This window comes from Varanus komodoensis, unplaced genomic scaffold (assembly GCF_004798865.1).
Source record: "Varanus komodoensis strain SLA01 unplaced genomic scaffold, ASM479886v1 scaffold78, whole genome shotgun sequence".
In the NCBI taxonomy this organism is placed as follows: Eukaryota; Metazoa; Chordata; class Lepidosauria; order Squamata; family Varanidae; genus Varanus; species Varanus komodoensis.
Window position 1 is genome coordinate 1,313,985 of NW_025336455.1, and position 24,345 is coordinate 1,338,329.

General features: G+C 58.8%; 1 protein-coding gene across 1 annotated transcript in view; it reads left to right on the plus strand.

Moving 5' to 3' along the window:
• LOC123035272 (zinc finger CCCH domain-containing protein 3-like) overlaps positions 1 to 24,345 on the plus strand; it is a 111,104-nt gene that overhangs the window by 69,373 nt on the left and 17,386 nt on the right. Inside the window, exons 7-8 of the mRNA XM_044453262.1 lie at positions 12,250 to 12,434; positions 19,680 to 19,870. Coding sequence (XP_044309197.1) covers positions 12,250 to 12,434; positions 19,680 to 19,870 — 376 coding nt within the window. The remainder of the gene's footprint in view (positions 1 to 12,249; positions 12,435 to 19,679; positions 19,871 to 24,345) is intronic.

Here is a 24,345-nt window from a genome sequence, read left to right on the forward strand (position 1 = left end):
TTTCCGCCGAGATGCGTCTTATTTACCCTCCACCGAAATGGTGTAATGAGGGCTCCCACTGCTTCGTTAATATAACTGCTGCGTCTTCTGCAACTTTCAGACACTTCTGCTGTAAATGTTGCTTATCAGTACAAATGGGAACCGTTTAATAGCTTGGGCAAGTTTTGAGAGAGAGAGAGAGAGAGAGAGAGAATCTTCCCCTTTGATAATAGGCTGTGATAATTTCGGTAGCAGCGGCGGCCTCCCAGACATGACGCTTTCCTGACAGTAAGCCAGACAGACGGCCTTCCTCCCGCATCAGCCACTGCCGTCGGTGGCATCCACACGGCCAGGGGGAGGACGGCACCGGCAGCAGGTAGCGAGTTCCAAGGGCTGCCCCGCTGAGTCATTAATGGGGGCGGGAAGCCCCTTGCGTGGGCGGGATGCCCTTCCGCAGCAGGGCCGTCGCTGAGCCAATAAACCCTCCCGGCTTGAGGCCGGCAGATGCTGCTCGGCTGCAGGTGGCAGAGCTGGCTTGAACTGCACAGCCGGGCTTCAGATGCCTGCTGCTAATTTGTGGGGCGAAACGTTTTGACCCCTGACGACGAGGCTGTTGTGCTGGAAGGGAAGGTGTCCCCCCCGCCCCCGGCTGCCGGAGGCACAGCGTCGGCTCCCCATCCGGTGCCACCCACGTGAACTGACTTTCCCCGTCGCTCCTTTGAGGGAATGGGCGGAAATTGGTGCCTCTAATTGTCACGATGAAATCTTTGCATGACAATATATTATGCGGTGTCTGTCAAACGGAGCTGTAAGTCTCCTGATTTCCACCTCCCAGCGGAATTGCCTCCTCTGAATGGAAAAGCCGCTCTCGCTCTCAGTGCTCAGCCGTGCACCGCAGACTAAGACACAGCCCTCCTAAGAGTTGGGGACCTTCAGAGGAAGGGTCCTCCCTGCCCAGGAGCACAGCCCCCCCCCCTCCAATACAGGCACTCACCTTCCCCAGTGCCCGAGGAGGCCAGGCCGAGCTGGACCGCCTGGCAGGAGCCCTCACAAGGCCAGTCAGAAGCACGAAGACGTGCTTGCTCAGGCAGGCCGTGGGTCGCTTGATGAGGTGCCCGGGTGGGGGAAGCGTTGTTGAGAAACTCGGCCGCACGAGGAGCAAGCGGATCTGGTGCTGGCCGCCTGCCCTCCCTCTGAGGACGTTGGTGAGCGCCACGTCCTCTCCTGCCTGCTTTCATTCAGGAAGGAAAGTGAGGGGACCTGGGAACCGGGGCGGCCAGCCCTGCCTCTGCTGGCTCACTGAGCAAGGGGCACCCCGCTGCCCTCGCTCCGGGGGCCTTCCTTGGGCGCCGCGTCGCCCACTGTGGCTTTGCTCATGCCTGCGGTCCGCCTGGTGGCCGGCACCGTGCTCCTCCGCGAGCGTCCCCGTCCAAGCCGCAGAGCAGCTGGGTCAGGAAAAGCCGCCGCAGCTCTCTAGCCGATCGCCAGCAGTTGGGCAACGTACTGCTCCGCAGGGCAGAGATCACGCGAGGACACCGGGACTTGTAAACACTTGGACGGATCAGCAGAGCAAGGGGTGAGGCTGCCGGGCACTGGCTGCCTCCCGCCAGGAGTGAGCGGGGGCAGTGCTGGCAGCGAGCTTCCTCAGTTGCCCCTTGCGAAGAGCATGTGCCTTTCTGAGGGGAGCACCCATGCTCTGCTGAGTCACAGAGGCAGAGGCTTTCCGAAAGGGGACGGGTCCCCTTCGCCTCTGCAAAACAACTGCTTTTGCCCAGACTCAGGCGGGAAGGGGCTCCACAGCAAAGGGGCAGCCTCCACAATGCCTCTCTGCATGTCACTGGTATTTAGGATTGCCATAAACCTCTGCTAGGCAGCAGAAGCCGCCACGAGGTTGTTTGTGACCAGAGCGAGCCAACGAGCATTCTGTCTTGATCGATAAGGTTTGTTCTTTTTCACGAATGCAGCCTTCTCGCCCCATGGTGTGTGGGGCAGAATCAAATAGGATGCCGCCCGTGACGTGCTTGGTCCCAGCCCTTCTCTCTGCCCAAGCTGGAGGAGCTGCGCTTGCTCGTGTGCGTCCTTAGTTTGGTCAAACCGGCGACTTGCACGCCCACTGTGCAGGTAGGGAGACGAAGAGATGGATGCCGATCCCTGTGACCCACCGAGCAGCAGAAGCAAGTGCGCAGCCTCTTGTGGGGCAGTGGTCCCACACTGCTGCCCCGCAGGGGGTTTGCACTTGCCGTGCCGGCAGCCCTGGCCCCTGCTGGCACGACCGATGGCCAGGCATGCCGGGAGAAGCATCTGGAGGGCATCCCGTCGGGAAAGCTTCCCTGTGGCATGGCCGGCCGGGATGCGCACCCCTCCCTCGGCGGCTTCCTGCCAGGCACAGCTTTGCATCCTTGCCGCAGAGCCGGCGCCAAGCCTCGCGCCGATGGCTCGTCTCAGAGCCCTCTGGGGCCTTCGGGGGAGGATGTCGTTCCAGGTCCCGTCACTGGCAGGCAGCACTGCCCTCCGACACTGGGGTGTAAAATGCATGCAAGGAAAGTGGCTCGTCCAGCCCGCTCCCTGTGTGGTGTAAGTGTAAGAGGGAGGTGTGCTCTTCCCACCAAAACTGGGATTATGCTGGGATCCTGTTGTCTTCCAGGGTTCAGTGACAGGAAACTGGAATTCCGAAAGCTGCTCCCATCTGCAGCCTGCAATTCCTATTCCTGCCATTGTTATTTACTAGGTGTCAATTCCAAACTGCAGAAAACCATTCCAAATAGCTCCAGAGGGTCAGCAGAACTCCTGTTTCATTCCTGACATCCATCCGGCCCGTTCAGGCTGCACCGTGGGGCCTCTCCTGCCACGGGCAGCGCACTGGGAACTCCAGCGAGTTTTAGGGACTGCGTGTCGTGGCCTGTTTGCCGCAGAGGCCAAGCTTTGGCCTCGAAGTAGCTCCACCCAAGTGCTCAGAGGGTTTGGGCCATTCTCCAGATGGCAGGAGTATGCATGGCCCGCAGGGTGAGAAATGGGGGCGGGGCGGACCATGTGGGATCCCCGGGAGAAACCTCGCACTGATGCTGCCGTGTTCCCAGCAGAACGGCCGGAGCGCTCGGGGCCTTTTCTGACGCCTCCCCTGCCAACGCGTCTCCCTTGATGAACGGCTCGCATGAGCGGCAGTTCCCAGGTGGGGGGCCGTCCTGCGGTGGGGGCGCAGCGCAGAAGAAGACAGCAGGGTCTCCCTCCTGGGCGCTGAGCCTCAAGGAAAGGCGCCTCAGCCTGTTCCTGTTATTCGGTCCCATCTAGTCATCTCCCACATACGGCGACCCCATGAAGGAGGGCATTACAGAAGGGCCTGTTCGTGACGGCTCTGCTGAGCTTTTGAAAACTCCAGGCTGTAGCTTCCTTTATAGAATCGATCCATCTCCCGTTTGACCTTCCGCTGCTTCTTCTGCCTTAATCTTTCCCTCAGGGTTGGCATGTTTGCTTAGCAGGGCAAGTTCTGGCTTCATTTGGCCTAGGGCCACCGGTGCATCTTTCTGTCAGTCTAGAGCAGTGGTGGCGAACCTATGGCACCTGTGCCACAGCGGGCACGGAGGGCCCTCTCTGTCGGCTCGCCAGCCAAGTCACCCAAGATTCAACCCAGCAGCCGAGCATCGGATAACAGCGCACATAGGGGCCATGCGCATGCTCGGAAAGGAGTGGTGGCGCCAGGCGAAGATGTCACGAGCCGCGACTCATTAGCCATGGCTTGTCCGAGCTTTCGCATGGCCGGTCAGTGCGCTGCCAAGGATATATATATATTTGCTTGGACTGGCTGTGAGTTGTTTTTTTTTCTAAACTAAAACCTCAGTTTTCAGGCTTTATTGTAGTGTTGGCACTTTGTGATAAATAAGTGGGTTTTGGGTCGCAGTTTGGGCACTTGGCCTTTAAAAGGTTCGCCATCACTAGTCTAGAGTATTTGCGAAGCTCCCATCTGGCACCATGATGTAAAGGTATCCCTTTTCTTTCCGTCCAGCTTTCACATCCATACATAGTGTGGAGGAACTTTGCCTCAGTCCCCAGTGAAACTTCTTGACACTTGGTGATCTTTTCTAGTTCCTTGATTGCTGCCCTTCCAAGTCGCAGTTTATTTCTGATTTCTTAGCTGAAGCCTCCTTTTGCATTGGGGATTGAGTCAAGGGTGCATTTCTTTTTCTTTCTTTTCCCTGTTTTAGGACAGGAAAAGAGCAGCACAAAGGTGGTTGGTGGAGAAAGGGTGGGACCGGGGAAGGGGCACGGGCCTCTGGGGCTGATGGGCTCCCCAGCCGTGCTCTAGAGCTCCAGCTTAGAGAAGGCGCCTGTGACACCGCTCCACTGGCCCTCGAGTGGTCACTGGGCATGTGCCCCAAGGGTGGGGGAGCCCCCGCATGCGCTGGTCTGCTCCTGCCCCGTTGCTCCCCCCTCCCATCAGCTGCAGCAGGAGCCTTCCCTCCCCAGACATCTTTCTCTTCACTTCACTTCCCTTCTCCTCCTCCTCCTCCTAAAAATAACAGTGATAACAGGAACAACAGTGTTATAACGCAGTTTCATCTTGTTTGCCCACCTGAATTTTGACATCATCTCCCCCCACACCCCGCCCGGTAACGCCCGTCTGGTGTGCCAGAGCTCTTGCCTGGGGGCACGCGGCTGGAAGCACGGTGAGAAGAACAAGCCAGTGCGTGAGGGAGCAGCCCCGCAGGCGGGCCCACGGCTCGGGTCGCATGCAAGCAGCGGTTTGCTCAAAGGAAGGAGCCGGGCCACCGCCTGCAGCTCGTGGGCTTAACTGATGCTTCTGGCTGCTTTCATCGCTGGATCTCAGCTGGGCTGGAAGCCAAAGTTCTTCCTCTAGCCATTGCCAGGACTGGACTGCAGGACCACTGAGATAACGCGAACCATCGCCCTCTTCCTCTTGCAAGCTGGCATGGTGTGGCTCACAGTTCGTGAGTCCTGCTGCCTGCGGCCCCAGCTCGAGGCCGTGGCGCTTTCTCTTGTGTCAGTGTCACCGCAGCTGGACACAAGCCCGGCCATCTCCCGTCTAGGAAGGAGCCAGGACAACGGTGGGAGGCGGTGCAAGATTTCCAGGGGGTGCCGCAGAAGACTGCCCCCTCCAGGCTGGAGTCTTCCAAGTCCCACCTAAGGATGGCAAGGACAGGATTTGGGACCACATGCATACAAAGCAGGTACTTTAGGGGACTTCAGACAATCCTCTTTGACCATCATTCATCAGTTGTACGGTTCTGCCGAAACATCTGGAGAAGGCCAGGGGCCATGAGTCGGGAATGGCCGCAGGAGCAAGCCGCACTGCAGCCTGTCCCCCGGATCTTTCCTGAGAATGCCGTGGGGAGGAGCAACCTCCATGCAGCGGCTTTCCCAGGTCCTTCCAGAAGACAGCCGTGGCAGGTGTGCTTCCGGGAAGGACAGCTCCACGTTGCTGGGTCCCGGCTGGCCCTGTGGCTCCAGCTGCCTGCCAGAACCAGGTGAGGGTAGGCTGAGGGCCCCTAACGAACAGCAGCCGGGGGACCCGAGGGAAGGGCCAGCCAAGAACAGGCACGGCCCTCCCCTCTTGGCCCTGGCGGCAAAGGTCTCCTGGACTTGCCGCGGTGTTTCGTGGCTCCTGGCTCCTGCTTGGACTTTGGGAGCCCTGCTTTGCTGGACGCCACCCGCCTCTCATCTCACCTTGTCTTACCCGCCGTTGCGCCCTGCCTGCCTGCCCTCACCCAGGCATCCGCGCCTGCCTACGCCTGTGCCTGCATGCCTCTTGTCTTTCTTAGCCTCCATACAGCCTGGAGGGCCCAGCCCTGCCTCATCCTGGAAACCGAGCAGGGTCGGCCCCCACTGGAATCTGGAGGGAGGGCGTAAGTCCTGCATTGAGCAAGGGGGCTGTGTGTGTGTGTGTGTGTGTGTTTCATCTTTATACCGCCCAGTGGCCAGAAGACCCTCTTGGCCTTCCAGGCCCCGTCCCGCTGGATGATTCTACGCGTCTGTGCTTCCCGGCATCCGACTGCCGCTCGGCCACGGCTGTGCTGCCGGCCCCTTCCGGGTCTGGACGGCGCTTGGGCGGCGCCTTTGCCCCGGCCCCCTGCTGGCCCCTGCCTGGTCTGGGCTCTGCCTCCCGTGATCTGGGGGCTGGCCCTGATTCCTGCCGCCTGCACCCCGGACTCTGGCAAACGCGGGAAGAGAGCCTCCAAAGAGGTGGCCATGCCCCTCTTGGCAGCATTTCAAAATCTACCGCCGATTCCCCGATTGCACGGCCACCGGCACGGCTTCTTTGGGGATCAGCCGCCGTCCCTCGGATGGGCGCTCTTGCAGGCCGCCCCTCGGCCCATCGCTGCCGGGCCCGGCGCTTCCTGCCGGACCCCCTCGTGTTCTCCTGGGAATGAAGGGGCCGAGGGGCTTTCTTCCTTTTCATGGTACAACCTGCTGCTGGCTGGGATCCTGCCGTGGGTGGTAAAATTAGCAGCACTGACAGGTGTACAGGATCAGATGGCCGAAGAACGCAGCTGCGCTCGGACGGCACCGACCCAGCGGTCCTCCTCTTCACCTCGGCTGACACACGGGGGGCTTGCAGTAACCGGATCCCCGTGTTGCTGGGTGTGAACGCGCTGGCCCGGCCTGGAATGGGGGCCCGGCCCTCCCCATCACGCCGCCGGGCCGCCTTGGGCGTGTCGGGCCATCCCCTGCCCCTGGGCACCGGCCACAGCGCGCTTGCGGGGGCGCTGGGCCGCCTGCCCGCCTTCCCGGTGACCCGGCCCTGCCTGGTGGATGTCCTCACCCGGGAGGGAGGCTGTTGTGCCGCAGAAGGATGGCCAGAGGATGCCGTCAGAGGCCGAGGCTGAGCCAAGCTAAGAAAGGCGTGGAAAAGTCATTAGAAACCTGAGAGTGGGACACGGACTTGGAATTAATTACACACAGTTTGTTTTCTTTCTAGAAGTACAGCCTTGAAAAGAAGCTGGTAAACAGATCCTGATGCCGTTACTGGCTTCCCCCAGCCTTTTCTGTTTATTTTCTTTTTAGCGAGCGTGCCAGGGGTGGAGGTGGGGGCCGGAGGGAAAGGGCTCAGGTCCTCAAGGCAGGGGAAAGGCATCTCGGCAGGGGGAAAAGCAGGCCCTGCGACCTGCCGGGGGGGGGGGGGGGGGGGGGGGAAAGGGGGGGGGGGCCGGGGGGGGGGGGGGGGGGGGGGGACGGACCGGAAAGGAGGATGAGCCCCTTGGAAATGCCAGGGCAGGCTGCAGCCCCTCCTTCCGGGATGGATGTATTTTTAGTGCTGGCCCAGTGGATACTTGCCACTTTGGGTGGCAGGTTGTGCTAGGTTTAAAGGGGGGGGGGGGGTTGATGCAGTAGCACTGTTTCGATTTTTCAAAGGTATTTAATTCTCGAGGTCCCGTGCAGCAACCTTCCCCAGTGCAGCTTGGAGCTGAGGCCCGACAATCTCACACCCACACAGTCTAAATTGTACTGATGAAAGGAAGAAACCTTGGGGTGACCAGGCATGGATCTGTGGGTGCAGCAGCTGGGAAATCTGTTCTGAGTTTCTGGTGCTCAGGACAGATTCCTGGTCTCAGACTTCTTTAATTCGGAGTGTCCTTTGCACAAGGTCTCAGTGGATCCTGGCTTTTTAGGGGGAAAAGCAGCACTAGAGTAGATCCTACAAGCCCTGATGCTGGTCCATCTCTCTCTTAGATAATGCAAAACTGAAATTGCACCCGCACATAATATTCATAGGCTAAAGTATAAAAGAGTATCGTACTCTACGGATATCAGAATGCCAGAGATTCAGCCTGGAGATTAAACCACCCTCAACACCTGCAGCTAAGGAGAGAGACGGACAAAAATGGGGGGCAGTCTTTTCCACTTGGATTGCAGTGGTGGGGGACACACTCTGATATGGCACCCCCTCACACTACTTCTTGGAGGAGCCTGTGATCATAATCCTGTTTCCTTTTGTGATTCTCCATACACAAACGTCAGCCTTCCAAACATTTCCCTATTTGCTTGCTTGTTTAATCAAATTAAAAAAAGGGAGATGGAAAGAGAAGCAGTCCAGCTCGGAGAGGTCCCCTCATGTGCAGCGAAGAGAGTTGCTGTGCCCCGTCAGCTCACGCGGCCCGGAGGAAACCGTCCATGGCTTTGAATCCTCCTTGCTTTCTTTGGGGCTGGTGGGCATGTTCTGCGTGGGCGCTGGGCTGGCGCTCGGGAGCACGGCCAGTCTTTCTGCACGTGGACACCCCGACACATGTATGTTGCCTGTGTGTGTGCACTGCGACTTGGAAGCCCCGTGGCTGGATGTGGGGCCTGGGCGACAGAGTGAGAGGGTGGGCGCCCGCGGCCCCAGGGAAACCAGTGGGGCACGGAGGCCTGACGTGACCACCCCTTACATTGCGCAGCCGAGCTGGCGGAGGAGGCAGGAGGGGAAATGCTCCGTCCGAGGGTTGGACTCCAGGTCCTTGGAGCGAATGCCTGCGTCTTCTCCAGTCGCCTGTGCGCCCCCCCCCCCCCCGCTTCGCGCATGGGCCAGCCCTGCGGTGCCTCAGCCGCCCAGAGCACCGAGCTCCTCCCTGTCTTCCCCTCTCCTTGTTCGAGCGTATCGGCTAAATCGAACCACCCGCGTAAAGGTCAGCACTCAGACTCAGCTTATCGCTTCGGAATGGCGGGGGGGCTGGAAAGGGCAGTGTTTTCATGTCTGAGGGCTGCGGCGCTGCTGCCGGTGGAAAGCGCGCATTCCTGCGCTTACATATGGTCTGGTCCGTGCTTGGAGAGCAAGAAGGCTGTGTAACAGAGTAAGAGGAGTCCTGTGCTGCCCGGCCGAAGGCCTCCCTCGTCCAGCCTGTCCCCGCAGCCCCTCACCCGGTACCCCCAGGCAGGCCGCGGCCACCTCTGCCGTGCCCCCCGGCGGATTCTGCCCTGACTCGGGCCTGGCAGAGCCCCCAGCCACCAGGGCTGCCAGCCCCGGCCCGCTTCTCCCCCGTGAACGCTCCCCGCCCCCTTCCAGAGCCTTCCAGCGCCATCCATCGCAAGGTCCCGCGGAAGCACATTCCATGGCTCCCCTTGGGGCTCTGTGCAGGGGGGCTTCCTCCGTTGCCCCCAGCGAGCTTCATGGGAGGACCCTTCAGGTTCGAGTGTCCCGAGCGAGGGAGGAAAACATCTCCCCCCCCCCACACCCCGCACGGCTTCAGGGTGGTGTAGCTCCGCCGTGGGATGCCCGCAGGCCCCGGGACACGGGGAGAAGGCTGCCCGGCATCATCTCAGTGGCCGTCGAGGACTGAGCCTTCCCTTCTGCGTTTCCAGGGCCCGGTGTCCTCCAGATGATTTGGGCCACACCTCCCACCCAGTGGCATGTCCAGTTTGCAGGAGTCATGGGCTTTGTAGTACAAATCACCCACTGTGCAGGTGTTCCCCCAGTCGGCCTTCGAGTGTGGCGGGAAAGCTAATATTGCTGCAGTGCAGGAATCCGCCCTGGATCAGGCACGGGCAAGCGAGCGGTGGCGTTCTGGAGGGCAACGGGTCTTCTGGGCTCGGCCGGTGGGGCTGTCCCCAGCGCGCTGAGCCACGGTGTGGGGCTGTGCTGGCTGGGGGATGCTGGGAGTTGTATTCCAGTGCCTCACGAGGGCAGCAGCTTGAGGAAGGCTGGTCTGGTGACAAGCGTGGAAGCCCGTTGGGAGTGATGAGGAGCTGTCAGGGGCCGGGGATCAGCACAGGCCTCTTGTGTGTGTGAAGGGGAGGTCACAGCGTTGTTCTGTGGAGATCCTTGCCCTTCCCTGTGAGCAGCTGAACCCCATCAGCCACAATGGGCAGATCTCACAAGGCGGCAGCTTTCAATGAGGTTGCAGAAGGCAGTGCAGATGGAGTGCAGCCCAGGTGCTGTGGGGGGCTGGGGCTGGGGCAGCCTCAGACTGCTGCTCTGCAGACCCCTTGCAGCCCCACCAGCCCCTCCTTCTCCACCTTCCCCCCTTATTTATTTAGTTATTTATTTTTCAATTTATATCCTGCCTTTTTCCTGCAAAGGGCTCGAGGCAGCTTACATTTTTCTCCTCCTCCATCTTATTCCCACAACAACAACCCTGTGAGGTAGGTTGGGCTGAGAGTCTGCGACTGGCCCAAAGTCACCCAGTGGGCTCCAAGGGCGAGCGGGGACTCGAACCCAGATCGTCCGAGTCCCAGTCCCACGCTCTTAACCACTGCACCACACTGGCTCTCGGTACCACTTTGCATTCAGTACCCCAGTTTTTATGCGTCGGCTCTCTGAAAATGCCGCCTTCCTGTGCCGCAGCTTCTTGGCTGGAGTGGCAACCCGGTGCAGAGGCGGTGGGACCGGCCATTCGGTGGGCGCCGCCTCTGCCCCAGGATTGCTGGAGTCTGTCTTGACATTCTCCGAAACATCCAAGGGCTCTGGATGCCGGGCATTAATCAAGAGCTCCAGCAGGGCTTTGCCCACAGTCTAAGTTAGGCTGAAGCCCCCCTCCAGGGCGAGGGGAGAAGTTAAGCTAGGGCGGTGGTCCAGAGGGCATGCTTAACTGATCCAGGACCCTGAATTGACCCTTGGGGAGGGGGCGTAACAACGGCCGTGGTTTCGAGGGGGAGCGCCTCGAGAGCCGGCACCTGCCCTCTTGCTCACCACTCTATAAAATGCCTTGCGCTTTGATAGCTCTATAAATAAGCAGTAAGATGCTATAAATAAGCAATTGAGGCTCCCAAGAAAACGCCACCAAAACCGAGACAAGCCCCTGCCACGGGGGGTGCCCAGGTCTTACTCGCGGTGCCTCTTTCATCTTGACAGCAAGTGACCCCTCGGCTGGACGCTGCTGAGGGTCCGCCTCCACGAACTAATGCGGCCAAGGCTTCCGGAGCCTCGGGCCAGTGATCCCGGCCTTCCCACTTCAGAGGCTTGAGCAGACGGCAGATGAATCGGCGGGGGCCGGGGGACACGCAGAATAAAACGTCAGGGCATTTGTTGTAGCCAGACGAGGGCCAGGGGTCCCTCGGCACCCTCTCGACCACATTTCTTGGAGCATCCCAGTAAAGCGAGGATTGGCTTCGGCTGCAGTTATTTCGGGCTGGAACAGTTCAGCCACTCCAGGTCAGGGACTAAAATACAAGCCTTAAAAAAGCAAAATAAGAAGGCAGGCCATCGCGAACTGCAGCTGCAGTCCACATGAGTATTCAGTGGCATGGCTGCCCGGGTATGGATGGGCGGCACACAGGTCGCAGCGGGCAAACTGGCAGACCGGTCGAGTTGGAAGGGGCAAGGAGGCCTTTGCGGCCAGCCTCCTGCTCAGGGCTGGACTCCTTGCAGACAGCTTGCTTGTCCTGCTGCATCCAGAAGGCCTCGTACGGGAGAGCTCCCCGTCTCCTGGGGTCGTGGGGTCTCATTCCTCTGCGTCTTTGTGCTTGGCTCCAAGCATGGAGCTGGTTATCTCAAATCAGTATTTGAACTTCAGTGCCCATCAGCCACAGCCTCCTTGTTCGTTGACTCTGTGGCTCACTGCGTATCCCCCAGGATCTCATAATCATTCCACATAGACCCTTTTCTCTGGCGCCTTTCCGTTTCTCTCCCCTCTTGCACACGTGCGTGTGCTCACACACTTCTCTCTCTCTCTCTCTCTGCATGTTCATGGCTTTCTATTTTATTATTACTATAAATGAAAGAGAAGAAAGGGAGAAGTAACAAGAAAAAGAAAAAGATACCAAGCGTCCTTACCCAAAAAATACATAAAGCACTAAGTGCAAGAAGTTACACAAAAACTCAGTAATTATTATTACTTCTATCAATTTTATAACTACAGTTTTGACTTAATAATACTTGTTTATTACAAAAGAAAAAAAAAACTTTAGCTCAGGTATCAAGGAAATAGAAATTCACTACTAGTAAATAGTAATTCACTTTTATTATTTTTATACATAAAAGAGAAAAAAAGCCAAAAAAGTAACATTAAAAAAAGGAAAAGGTACCAAGTGGCTGTCATTTCACCTGCCCTCAAAGTGAAGATACTGTCAGGCTGCTCTTAATTTAGGCAATTATTCTCTGAATGCAAAATTGTTTTCTGTTCTGTGATTGCATCCCATCCTGTCCGGGAGACTTGGGTAGTTAATTTGATTAGATTCAAGCAGAGACACCAGAACTCACAGAGTGACTGAAATGTACTTGTGAAAATATCTCCGTACTGGCCAAGCCCTACCGGAGCATGTTCGCGGGTGCCCAGGCTTGTCTCTCGGAGGTTTCTTGCTCATTTTCCAGCCAACTCACAGTGGGCACTCTTGGTTTTCTTTTAGTGCAAGAAGAAACACACGCTCGTGTGCCCAGACTTCGCCAAGCGTGGAATCTGCCCAAAGGGCTCCCAGTGCAAGCTGCATCATCCCCAGAGGAGGAATCCGGCCAGGCAGCCTGGCCCCGGGAGCTCCTTCCAGCACGAATGCTCAACACCAAAGCGGGCCCCCCCGGCAGGCCAGATGTTGTGGTAAGCAGCTTAAGTGCCACAGGATCCTGCCAGACGCTGAGGGGGCAGGGGGTCTCCTCCCTCGGGGGCTTTCTATCCCTGGCTGTTGTGTGGGGGCATTTGCTGGGATGGAGGCATTCCGGGGGGGGGGGGGGGCATGCGTGTGACTTGGCGTGTCCAGAGGGACTGTGGCCGGGGGGCATTGCTGAGGGCCCGAACGCGCAACCCTTCCTGGTCCAGAGAGTCCCGTCCGTGGCCGGATGTGGCGTCAGTTCCCACGGGAAGGCCACGTGGAGGGGTGTTCCAGCAGCCAGGGCGAAGCGTGCGCCATCGCTCAGCGAGGGGCAGGCCCGTGTCATGCGAAGGGGACGCTTCTCAGAACTTCGGGGGCAGGCTGGGGGAGCGCTCAGCGCCGGTCCAGACAGTGCTCGCAGTGTGCACCTGCGGTCTGCCCTGTGCTGCTCCGCACAACCTCCCTCTCCAGTTTGAAGTTCGGGTGGTATAATTGAGGGGCCACAAGAGGACAGGCGTGAACGGATCCATGTCTCAGGAGTCACATCGTGAGCTTCAGAACTGCTGACACCATTTACGTTCGCCTAAAGAAGAGGACGGGGAGCCGGCTGCCTTGTCAGGAGGCAGGGAGAGCAACGGAGGCCATTCTTGTTCCCCCGCGAGCGCGTTGGGTGCGGCTTCGTCACTGGGCCGAGGGAGGGATGCTCGGCTTCTCCCCTCCCAGTCCATACGTTGCACACAAGAGTGAGGGGGTGGTCGCCGAGGGGCTCGGGCCTCGTTCCCAGCCAGGCCGTCAGCCTTGGTCTGACCTGTACCACCGCCCTGCCGATTACGGGCAGGAGCACCTGTGCGGAAACGCTTCTCCAGGGCACACAAACAGGACAGTCGCTCTGCACAGGAAGCCAGCGTGTCAGGGAGAAGAACGCTTGCCCAGCCCTCTCCCTGACATGCTAGCTTTCTGTGTGCGGGGTCTGCTTATTTACTGGAGGACCCTTCCCTGCATGAGGCCCTGGTGTCCGCCTGAAGTGGTGTGGCACGGACACTGCTGGCCCTGTGCCGGTGCTGCACTGGTGCCCCCCCCCCCGCCCCCCGCAGCCGCAGGGCCACCTGGGCCGGGTGGCAGCAACCAGGAATGGGCTGCTCGGAAGGGAAGAGCAGAGTGCCGAGAAACCCCGGCCACGCCTGGAATGGGCTTTCTTCCTGGAGCCCGGCAGGTCCATCAGAACTGGGCTGAAGTGCTTAGGCAGGGAAGGGGACTAGCGTGGTGGGATTGGGAGCGACCCCCCCGCCCGGAGGAGCTGGGCAGCGGCACCAGCAGAGGCGCCTTTCAGGCTGCATGCCAGGCCGGAGCCGCCCCAGCCAGGAATCGGCACAAAGCAGCCCCGCAGAGGCCTGGTCCCACGTGCCCTTGGGGCCTGTCGATCACGTCCTTGCCAGGATGCCGCAGGCTGCCTCCCTCCCTGGGCATCCCCCCGCCCAGCCATGCGCCCCAGCCTTGTGAAGTGATGCCTCAGAGCAGAGCAGAGGCTTCCCCTGATCAGAAATGCCCGGCTGTGCCTTCTCCCCCACCCCACCCCCAGCTCCGGAACGGGGCCTGTCCTCACCCTGGGATTCTGCAACCGGTCTGCATCCACAGGACGCGAATTGGAGGTCTTGCCTTCCAGCCTCGAGTCCAGAGAACAGAAGGCACGTGGCGCCGGAGGCCCATGATGCTGAGCCCCTGGGTGTGCAGCAGCCCTGCCAATCCCACCTGCTGCCAGGCCGGGCTCTTGCGGACGGTGCCTCCGTGCGGCGAATCTCTTCGAGGAAGGCCAAGCCAGGCCGGGCCAGCCTTCTGTCCTGTGCCCCCTGCCCAGGCACAGGGAAAGTGACCCCCTCGGCATCACGGATCAGAGCAGGTCTATTTATGTAGGGCTCAGAATAGAAGGGGTGGGCCGTGCTAGGCCCGTCTGCAGCGCTCTGGGCAGAAAGCTCCCCATCATTTGTCCACGCCGGCCTCGGGTCCACGTGTGCCCCCCGGGAGGCGTCCTCCCTCGACCGGGTCGTCTCCCTCAGATCGGCTGCAGGAGGAGGGTGCCACTACCAGAGCGGGCGGATTGCTGGGCACGGAGGCGCGTCTGATGCAGAGGGCCGCCTGTGCCTGGCCTGCGAAGGCTTCCCTCCGAGTGGCTGGCGTGGGGACTGTGGGGGGCTCTGCATGAGGAGCCTGGGGCCACAGTCACAGGAGGCCTTGGGCAAGCTTCCTCTGAGCAGCGAGCCCGGGGCCTTCGGGGCCTGGACGCCCGGGGCCGGCCCTGTGGGTGAGCAAGGGTTGGCGCAGAGATCCCTGCTCTCGTGACCATCGGCCGCCAGTCAGTGGCCGGGACTGGCCTCTGCTGAGCCCGGGAGGCCCCGGGAGGGCTGAGCGAGGACCAGCGCCTCCTCCAGCCTCCCCGATCCGTCAGACGGGGTGTGGGATGCCGCTGCACAAGCTGTGCCGGGAGTGCAGGCCGCGGAAGTCCATGTGCGTGCTTGGGTGTAGATCCCCACTGAACGCAGTGAGGCTTCCTCCTGTGCCAGCTTGACTCGAGGCGGGCCGCACGGGAATGAATGCGGAGGCTGGGCGGGACCGGGGCAGCTTTCCCCTGGCCGAACTCATCAGCCCTCTGTCCCTCCTGCAGGGGATGCCCGGCCTTGACGGTGTAGACGGTGAGACTGGGGCAGAGTGGGACCGTCCCAGTGCCCACGGCCTCTCTCCAGATGGGTGCCCTGGGAGTCTTCCTCAGACCCCTGGCCCTTCCTTGTATGGTCGCGCCTGGAGTGGCAGATACCCTTGTGGGCTCTCCAGAGTTATCCAGGGTGACAGAATAAACTTGGAATGCCACCCGGCTCACATCCCCTGTGTCAATGAGGTGCAAAATACTTCCTTGCTCATTTTAGGTAAGAATGTGAGAGGTGGGGGGAGCCTTCAGGGCAGGAGAGGGGCTCTCGGCCTCTGTCTGGTGGTGCTGACGTTTCAGTCCCCTTTCAGGGAGAGGATGGGGCAGTGAGACGAGGAGAGCTTTTAAATAGCACGCGCCCTCTGTCTTTATTAGTGCTGCCGACAGGGATGTCAAACATGATAAAACATCGCATTAGCTGGATTTGCTCAGAGGCGCAGGCGTCTTTGGGATGGGTCAGGACTAGAGCCAATGTCAGGGAGCTGGGCAGCCAGGGAGGGGCGGTCTCCGGAAGCTGAGCGGGAGCCGGCACCAAGCCCCAGCACGCCCTTTAAGCCCCGGGCTCCATCCAGCAGCGCAGGAGGGCGCAGCAAAGAGGACGCTTCCTCTGTGAACGTGCGGGATGCTTTCTCCTGGCCCTTTGGACTCCTGAGCAGTCCGTCCGGTAGGGAGACCTTTGGATGGCTGGAGAGGAATGGCTGGCCCAAGGAGGCCACGGAGTGATGTGCTTCCGGGGGTGGAGAGTGCCGGACATGGGCCCCGCGTGTGATGCTCCAGCAGGCACCCCCCATGGTGTGCGCTCACGCCCACATTTCCTGGGAGTGGCTCAAGCCCCCCCGCGCCCCCACGCAGTGACAGAAATGCCTTCCTGGGTTGCTCTGTCATTTCCTAAAGATGGTTCACCTGCAGGGGAAATGGTGCTAAAAACACGGTAAACATAGCCAGAAAATTCAATTGTCCAACTGGTCAATTGTCAGGTGAGCCTGTCATTTTCGCCTGCCTTTTGGGTGACCATTTCTCCTTCCAACCCTGTTTCTTGCATACAAAAATACATATACTAAAAGAATAATGTTCAAATATGCTTTATCTTAGGAAAGCTCTTACAAAAGTGCAAGTATTGTGTAAACACGCCAGCTGAAATGCATGAATAAAGATGTGTACAATGCGACTTTTTCTTCCTTTAGCTTTTTAAACAAACTTAAAAGTTTGAGGCAATCCAAAGTTAAAATGGAAAATTTGCCTATATATTACTTCCCTCCTTTTATATGCACAGTCTACTATGGTGAGAGGAGGAGAGTGTCAGAGAAGCCGAGAGCAATGCTGCCAGGAGGCCGGACACGTCTCCTAGCAGGCAGGGAGGCCACAGCGGAGGCGCCAGACTGAGGTGCGCCCGCCTGCTGCAGAAGGAGCAGCCACATCTGCAGACGGGCCGCATCTCACCCGTGGCGACGGGGGCAGAGAACCTGGCAGAGGGCCGCAGTGAGAGCTGCAGGCGATGCTCGTGGAGGAGCTTTCCCAGGCAGAGGCAGCGATGCGCAAGCGGGTGCCCGTTGGCACTGCGCAGAAGGCGGCCACGGCGCACCACTTCGGAACCGTCTCACCTGAAAACCCTTCAAAGAAATGATCCAAAATGAAGCAAGAGACGGTGCTGAAAGAGGAGTCCCCCCAGGCTAGAAGGCACTCTGCAAGCTCCTGGGGAAGAGCAAAGGGCAAGTTCAAATTAAGCGCTCACTAATGCCACAACTAGGTCAAAACCCAAATGCTGACTTGCCGGAGACGGAAGGAGAGTCCAACAGGACACCACACATGCAGCTGGGACTTGGAACGTGAGAGGTACGAATGAAGGCCAGCTGGGGATTGTAAAGCAGGAAATGGAATGGCTGAACTTTGCATTACGCAAACTAACGTGGATTGGAATGGGACATTTCCAGTCAGACAAACAAGTTTTACTCTGGAAGTGACACGCTCAGAAGAAAGGGAGTGGCTCTGATACTAAGACAAAATGAACCATAGGCAGTAGGAGCCTGCTGCACTCCTACCATTCAGAATTCACGGAAAACCTATCAAAAAACCATCACTCAGGTCTACACTCTAACAACAGATGTTGAAGAAGAACTTGAAAACTTTTACGGAGGAGCAAGCTTTTATGTTCAGGAGGAAGCGCCCCAAAACAAAACATGCAGATAATCTTAGGTGGCCGGAATGCGAGTGTAGGAAACCAAGTGGAATCAGTGGTTGTAGGAAAGACCGAGACTGGAACTAAGAAATTAGATGAAGACCGAGACTTGGAAGGGCAGCAGCGAAGGAACTAGAAGATAATTAAGTGTAAGGCTGTTTCATTGGAGACCAAGGCCAAGTTCATCCACACTATTGTATTCCCAATCACTGTTTAAGGATGTGAAAGCTGCACAGTGAAGAAAGTTGACAAGAAGAAAATCGATGCATTCGAAAAGTGGTACTGGAGGGGAGCTTTGCAAATACCTGTACCGGCAGAAAGACAAACCAGTGAGCCCTAGATCAAAGCTTGAGCTTTCCCCAGAAGCGAAAATGCTGAAACTGAGTCTTTTGTCCTTTGGGCACATCATGAGGAGGCCTGACTCCCTGGAGAAGCCCATCATGCTGGGAAAGTGGAAGGCTGGAGAAGAAGAGGAAGGCCGTTTGAGATGGGTGGACTCCATAGTCAATGGAGATGGGTTGCCTCTCCTTGTTTTCCATGATCTTGCTTCTTGCTTCATAAAGAGGAAGGTCAGATCTCTTCTTGCTGATGCCAGAGTGAGGACATGGAATAATCAATTCGAGCTGCAACAACCCAGATTCAGGCTGGACATCAGGAAAAACTTCCTCACGGTCAGAACAATGGGGCAGTGGAACCAGCTGCATGGAGAGGTGGGGGGGCTCTCCCACACTGGAGATATTCAAGGGGAAACTGGGCAACCATCTGAGTGGGATGGTGTAATGTGGTGTCCTACAACAGCAGGAGGTTGGACTTGATGGCCTTCATGGCCCCTTCCAACTCTGCTATCCTGTGAGTCTATGATTCTATGAATTGTTCAGTTGGACCACAAGGAAGGCTGAGCGCCGAAGAATTGAGGCCTTTGAGTTGTGGTGCTGGCGGAGATTCCTGCAAGTCCCTTGGACTGCAAGGCGATCAAACCGGTCAGTCCTAGAGGAGATCAACCCCGACTGCTCTTTAGAAGGCCAGATCCTGAAGATGAAACTCAAATACTTTGGCCACCTAATGAGAAGGAAGGACTCCCTGGAGAAGAGCCTGATGCTGGGAACAATTGACGGGAAAAGAAGAAGGGGGCGGCAGAGGATGAGATGGCTGGATGGAGTCCCTGGGGCAGTCGGCATGAGCTTAGGTGGACTCCGGGGGATGGTGGAGGACAGGAAGGCCTGGAGGAGTGTTGTCCACGGGGTTGCGATGGGTCGGATGCGACTTAGCGACTAACAACAACAACATGAACTGTGCCCACAAGGTTCATAGAAAAACACCCTGGTTGCTCAAAGGAAGCCCGCAGTGTGTTCTTTTATTTTTGCTGCTGCATTGTGTTCTAGCATTTATTGCTGTCACTTTCAGGACAAAAGCATCCAGTGTCAAGAGCAGGACTGAGGGTGAGGAGATGGAAGAAGAAAATGGCAAGATGTAGTAGGGCAAGAAGCGAAGGCGAGCTTCGAATGCCAGCAAGGCGTGGCAGGAGCAGAGGTGCAGGCAAAGGCAGGAGCGAGCAAGGGTCAGATCCTGGCCAGGTGTGGCAGGACGAGGGTCATGAAGCTTCAGGAAACGGAAGAAGACAAGATAGGAGTGAAGTCGTTGCATGGCTGGCGGCAGCGGCTGAATTGGGAGCCCAGAGCCAGGCACCCAGAAGAGCCTTGTTGTTGTGGCAAAGCCGGCAGGACTGAGAAGCCTTTTATGGAGGGCCTTGTAGCTCCCGCACGGTCTGCATGTTTGCAGTGGTCCTGACGCCGCGAGCACTTAGAGAGCTGAGCCAATCCTGCGAGTACTCGCAAGGTGAACTAGGCTGGTTTCCCTGTCAGGCCACCAGGGGGAGCTGCATCACTGCAGGTCCTGAGGGTGGCCAGTTGCTTTGAATGCCTGGGGATGGCGAGAATGGCAGCCCCCCCTCCGGCTCTCTTGCTCCAGCTCCTTCGCAGGGATGGTCCTACTCCAGACCAGGGGTTCTCGCGCTCCGGTTGGGCGGTGGGCACTCCATGCCTTCTCTCACCGATTTCTCACATACTGGGCAGACACTTGTGGTCGTGGACAACAGTGGATGGTCCCCAGAGAGGGCGAGCCAGACGGACGGTGGAGCACTGCAGAGCCGCACTGCATTCATCTGCCAGGGCGGGGCGGGGGCTCCACACCTCGTTGAGTTCCTGCGTGACTTGCGTTGGCTGCCAGGGTGAGAAATCCATAGATCTCTCCCAGCTCCTTCCTTCTCTGGGTTTAACTTGTACCTGCTAATGCTAATGGCCTTTGCAGAGCCCAGCTGTTATCTCTGTCTAGCATTAAAAGCTCTCCATATGTAGCCTCCTTTATCTTTCTGTCTTGCAGGAAACTGGCGAAAGAAGAAACCCCGGGACCTTCGGGAGCAGAGCAGGGCGGGGACATCTGGACCCCCAAGGTCCCTTCGCAGACCAGCCGGCTAACGAAACTGCCATCCTTTATCTCTCTGCAATCTCCCCCCACCTCTCTTGGCGAGGAAGACCACAAGCCCGAGAGAGAGAAGAGTGGGGAGGAAGCAGGTAAGAGCCGGCCCAGGGCTTGGGCGCCTGTCCTGTGTCGCCTCGTCACTTGGCACCTGTGCTTTTGAATTTAATGTGCAGCCCCATGCTTGTTGAGCAAGGAAAAAGTCCCAGATCCCCAGCATGCCCGTGCCCTGGGTGCTGGAGGGGGAGTGCTGGGAAGCTGGGGGACGTTTTCTGGGTGGCCGCGCGCAGCACCGTGGCTTTCCTGGCCTCCCACGCAGCGACTGGATCATGTCAGAAATCCCGGCGTTTAACGGAGGAAAACGCCGCTGCTCCGGGAAACACTCGAGCAAAGAAGCCGACGGGAGGGAAGGAGTGGGGGCCCGGGTCGCCTCATTTCTTCAAGCTGAGCAAATGCGTGGGAAGGGAAGGAGTGGCCCCCCCTGCCCAGGAGGGCCTCCCCCCCGCCCCCCTGGGACGGGCGTTCCTCCCGACGACACTTCCTCCGGATCGCCCGGCTGAGGTTTCACCCTTAGAAACCGCCTTTATCCAACACGCCTCCCTCTCCCCCCCACGTGTGCAGAGCACCCCGAGACTGGTTACTGCCCTGAGCCCTGGGAGACGGCCGGTTGCAAGCTGAGGCCATGCGCAAGGCCTGCCTTGGCACAGAAGAGCCGTGCGGGCCCCCGAGGCTGTGGCTTTCCTCTCCCGTTCCCTTCGCCGCCTCTTCTTCGGGCCCCTGCCGTGAGATCCGTTCCGTGGCCCTGGCTCGGGAAACTCCGCGGGGCTGCAGGACCCCCGGAGACGTGGGACAGCTGCCTGCTTCACCCCACGGTGTTCTGGCGGAGCAGCAGGAATCCTCCAGTGTTTGGGGCAGGGGAGGGGTCTTCCCTCGCCCCCCAGTAGCCGGGGGCCTTTCCCACTGGAGGTGCCAGAGGGGCAGGCCTGGGGCTCTTCAGTGTGCTGTGCTGTGCTCCCCCTGCCCCCAGGGCATTGTGGGGTGGGGTGGGGTGAGCAGATGGGGCAAGGAGAGCTTTGCCGAAGAAGCAAATCTGGCAGGAGGCTGCCCACTTGTCAGAAATGCAGGCGCTGGATGCCAGACCGCCCGGAGGGCCCGTTTCTGCCCCTGCACCGCCACACACAACACCACATCAGCTGAAGGGGCATTTGGGAAAACTCAGTGGGTGGCAGGGCCCTTTGGAAAAGGTTCGGCTCTTCCTTTCAAGCCCCTTCCCTTCCGCCAGCCTCTTCTTCCCTTCCCTTGTCCATATCAGTGGATCTTGGTCTCTGCCCCAGAGGCAGAGCAGTTAAACTGCAGGTCAGGGGACAGAGTTGAAGTGCCAGGAATAATTCATATCAGGTCGGCGTAATTCAAAGCTTGGGTGTGCTGTCCGAAGATAAAAGTACAGGTGCCAGTGGAAAGGACATGTGTCCATGAAGGAGTTCTTCCAGGGATAATTTCAGATTTCTGTGTGAAATAAGCAAAAAAGTAAGCTTCCAGGCCATAAGGTCACGCAGGCAAACAGATGTCGCCCCTGCACCTGCTGAAGTTGGCCTGCTCATGGGGAGTTTGAGCTTAGAGGCAGAAGCCAGCGTGCTGGCACACTGGTTAAATTTGGGCCGTTAACGCTGGCTGCAAAATCTGGCGACAGGAGCCGGATTCTCTCGCCACCGGAAGCAGCTGCGCACGCGGCTTTGGAGCGAGGCCCCGGTGCCCTGTGGCCGTCCGCAGCCGACCGAGTGCGCTCAGGAGCGCGGGGTCTGGCCACACGGGCAGCGCCCTCCCTGCCACCCATGCTTGAGCCTCCCCCCGCCAGGTGTCTTCCAGATGTGCTAACCGCAGCCCCCGCCCCTCCAGCTGGCCTGGGACTGTAGCCCCGCACACCTGGCGGGCACCCGGTCGAGGCGCACCGGTGCGGTGCGTCAGCCCGGGCCTCAGGATCGCTCTTCCGCTGCGGGGCCCCCACGCCCCCCGGGGCATCCCGTGCCATCGGCTCCGGGCTTGCCGCGTCTCCTGCCACGGGAAGCTCCCCGCACCCCACGTGCTCCCTGCCCCCTGCGCTCGAGGGCCCGAGCCTCTTCTGCTGTGGGCTCCCTTCGACCATGACAGGTGCCAGGACGAGGCCACCCGTTGCTTCGGTGACCGCCCACAGGTAATGAATGGCCTCTCCATATTTCACCTCCCAGTTAAATCGCTCATGCCAGAGCGAGCGTTCCTCCCCGTGCTAATTGTAGCCGAGTGCACCAACGCAGGCCCTTCCAATCGAGTGCTAATTTAATTAGAAAGCACCCATTTTAGTTAATTTGTTCGAGAAGATCACTGCGGGCTCCTGGAGAGAACAGATGTTCCCCTCTCCCCCGATGAACATTCTGGGGTTTGTAAATGACTCCACTCAGCCTTGTTTAGGAGAGAAAAGAGGATTTTATGGTGGCAAACGACCCTTTCTGTAAACATTTTACAGCTCTCTGCACGTTTGAGTGAGGATAAACCCCAGCAACTCGGCAGGCTGCAAATTTGCGACCATACGGCTATCATTTTATTGTCATATTTCACGGTCGTAACGTTAATGGAAGATGCTCGCTCCAGTCTTTTTTAACGGCTCCGCTGAGCACGCTCAAAACACTTTCGCTTTGGAAAATTCATTGAGGTGCAGTGCCTCAGTTTTTGTTTACCGCTTCCGATTCTGCCCCTTCCCGGGTCGTGCCCACAGGCCTCGCCCTGGATGCATCCCCCACCCAGTCCGCCTGCGAGCCGGCAGGGAGGTCGGCCAGCCCGGATCAGGCCGCCCCTCCGGCAGCACAAGGCTGCCTCTCCTGCCCCAGCGGAAGCCGCGCGCAAGGAGCACAGCGGGGACCAGCAGCCGGGTGCGAGAAATTAGGGGGCCTAGAAGAAAGTGGAGGTGGAGGCCCAAGGGGCCGAGGCCGTGTGCTGAGTGGCGTGGGATCCTGGGGCAGAACGGCCGGGCCCCTTCCCTGGGAACTGCACTTGGGCTTTGAGGTGGAAGGGGCACATTGCGGAGGAAGGAGGAACGGGACCTGGGGGACCAAGGAGAGGTCCAGGGATGCAGAAGCCCAGGCCGGGGCTTGCCGGACGGTCACACCCTTCCCCCAGCTGCTGCTCCTGGGGCGGTTTCCTGGCTTTTGTGCAGTGTTTCCCCCTATTCCCAAAGGCCAAAATGCCTGCCTAAGGCCGGCCTCCAAGAGCTTTAAACAGGTTGGTGGTGTTGGCATTTTGGTTCTGATCCCTTTGCCTTTGGCCTCCGCCATGGAGCTTTTGCGAGCTCTGCCCCAAATTGGAGATTGAGCCTTCAACACTTGCTGCCCCTGTTTCATTCGCAGGAAAAGCTAGGAGCTTGGTAAGTTCAGAAATGGATGCCACACGCCTCTGAGTGGCTCCGTCTGGATACCCAGCTTCAGCCCCGTGGTGCCAGCGGCAGGAAAGGGGCATCCCAAGGAAGTACAAGCCATTGTCTGAGTCATCCTAGTTTCCCAGCCTTGACTTGCAAAATCTTGCGCATGCCATGAGCGCAAGAGGTGCTCCCAGGACAGCATTCAGGAGTCTCAGTTGCTCTTTGCCATGGGCTGCTGCATAGTCCAGCACCTTTCAACCCGTCCACAAGCAATCTGGAATTGGGCGTGAGCAGCGGAGTGGCCCGGCTTGCTGACGGCACCACGCTGCTCGGGGCGGTTCGGCGAGAGGCGTGGGGAGAGGCTCCCACAGGAGCTCTCCTGCTGGGCCGAGGTGGCATCGCCGTGGCAAGCGCTTGGCCAGGAAGGAGGCCTCGCGCCGGCATGCACACACCCCATGGAAGCACCACCTCAGCGCACTGCCGCTGTGGCAAAGGCCGGTGCCATATTAGGTGCAATTAGGAAAGGGAAGGAGATCGAAACTGCCGGTACCTTTGTGCCCGTGGACAGATCTCTGGCGTGGCTGCTCTCTGATTGCTGTGTGCAGTTCTGGTCACTGCGCCTCAAAGAGGATATTGCAGAATAGGGAGAGGGACAGAAAATGGAGCGACTCCCCAAACGGACACCCAGGATGGTTACACTAAGAAAAAAGGAAAGTCAGGCAAGGAGTAATAGAAATGCTCAAAATTATATGTGTTTAGAAGCAAGTGGATACGGAGACGTTTTCTCCCTCTCCCATGATACCAGAACCGAAGGGCTCCTCCCACCAGGCAAACTGGTGGGGGATTCAGAACAGACGGTGGCGGTCGCTTCCCCAAGATGTAGACAGGGTGGCTGATTCGGGCCGCCTTGGAATGGGGTTGTGCCGATTCCTGGAGGAGCAGGACTGTGCGTGGCTGCAGCCGCGATGGCGGTGCGCCACCTCCAGAGCCAGGGTGGTGCGCCAGTTGCCGGAGCGCACGGGCAGCTGGCTTGCAGCCGTGTGGATGGAACGTGGGGCTGGGGGGGCCCTGGTCTGTCCAGCAGCCCCCCTTTGCACCCCTTTGTTCACAGGGCTCTCCGGGACTAAATCTCTGGGTGGGGAGCCCCTTCCTGTCCCCCGTCCGTGACCAGAGCGAGGTGGC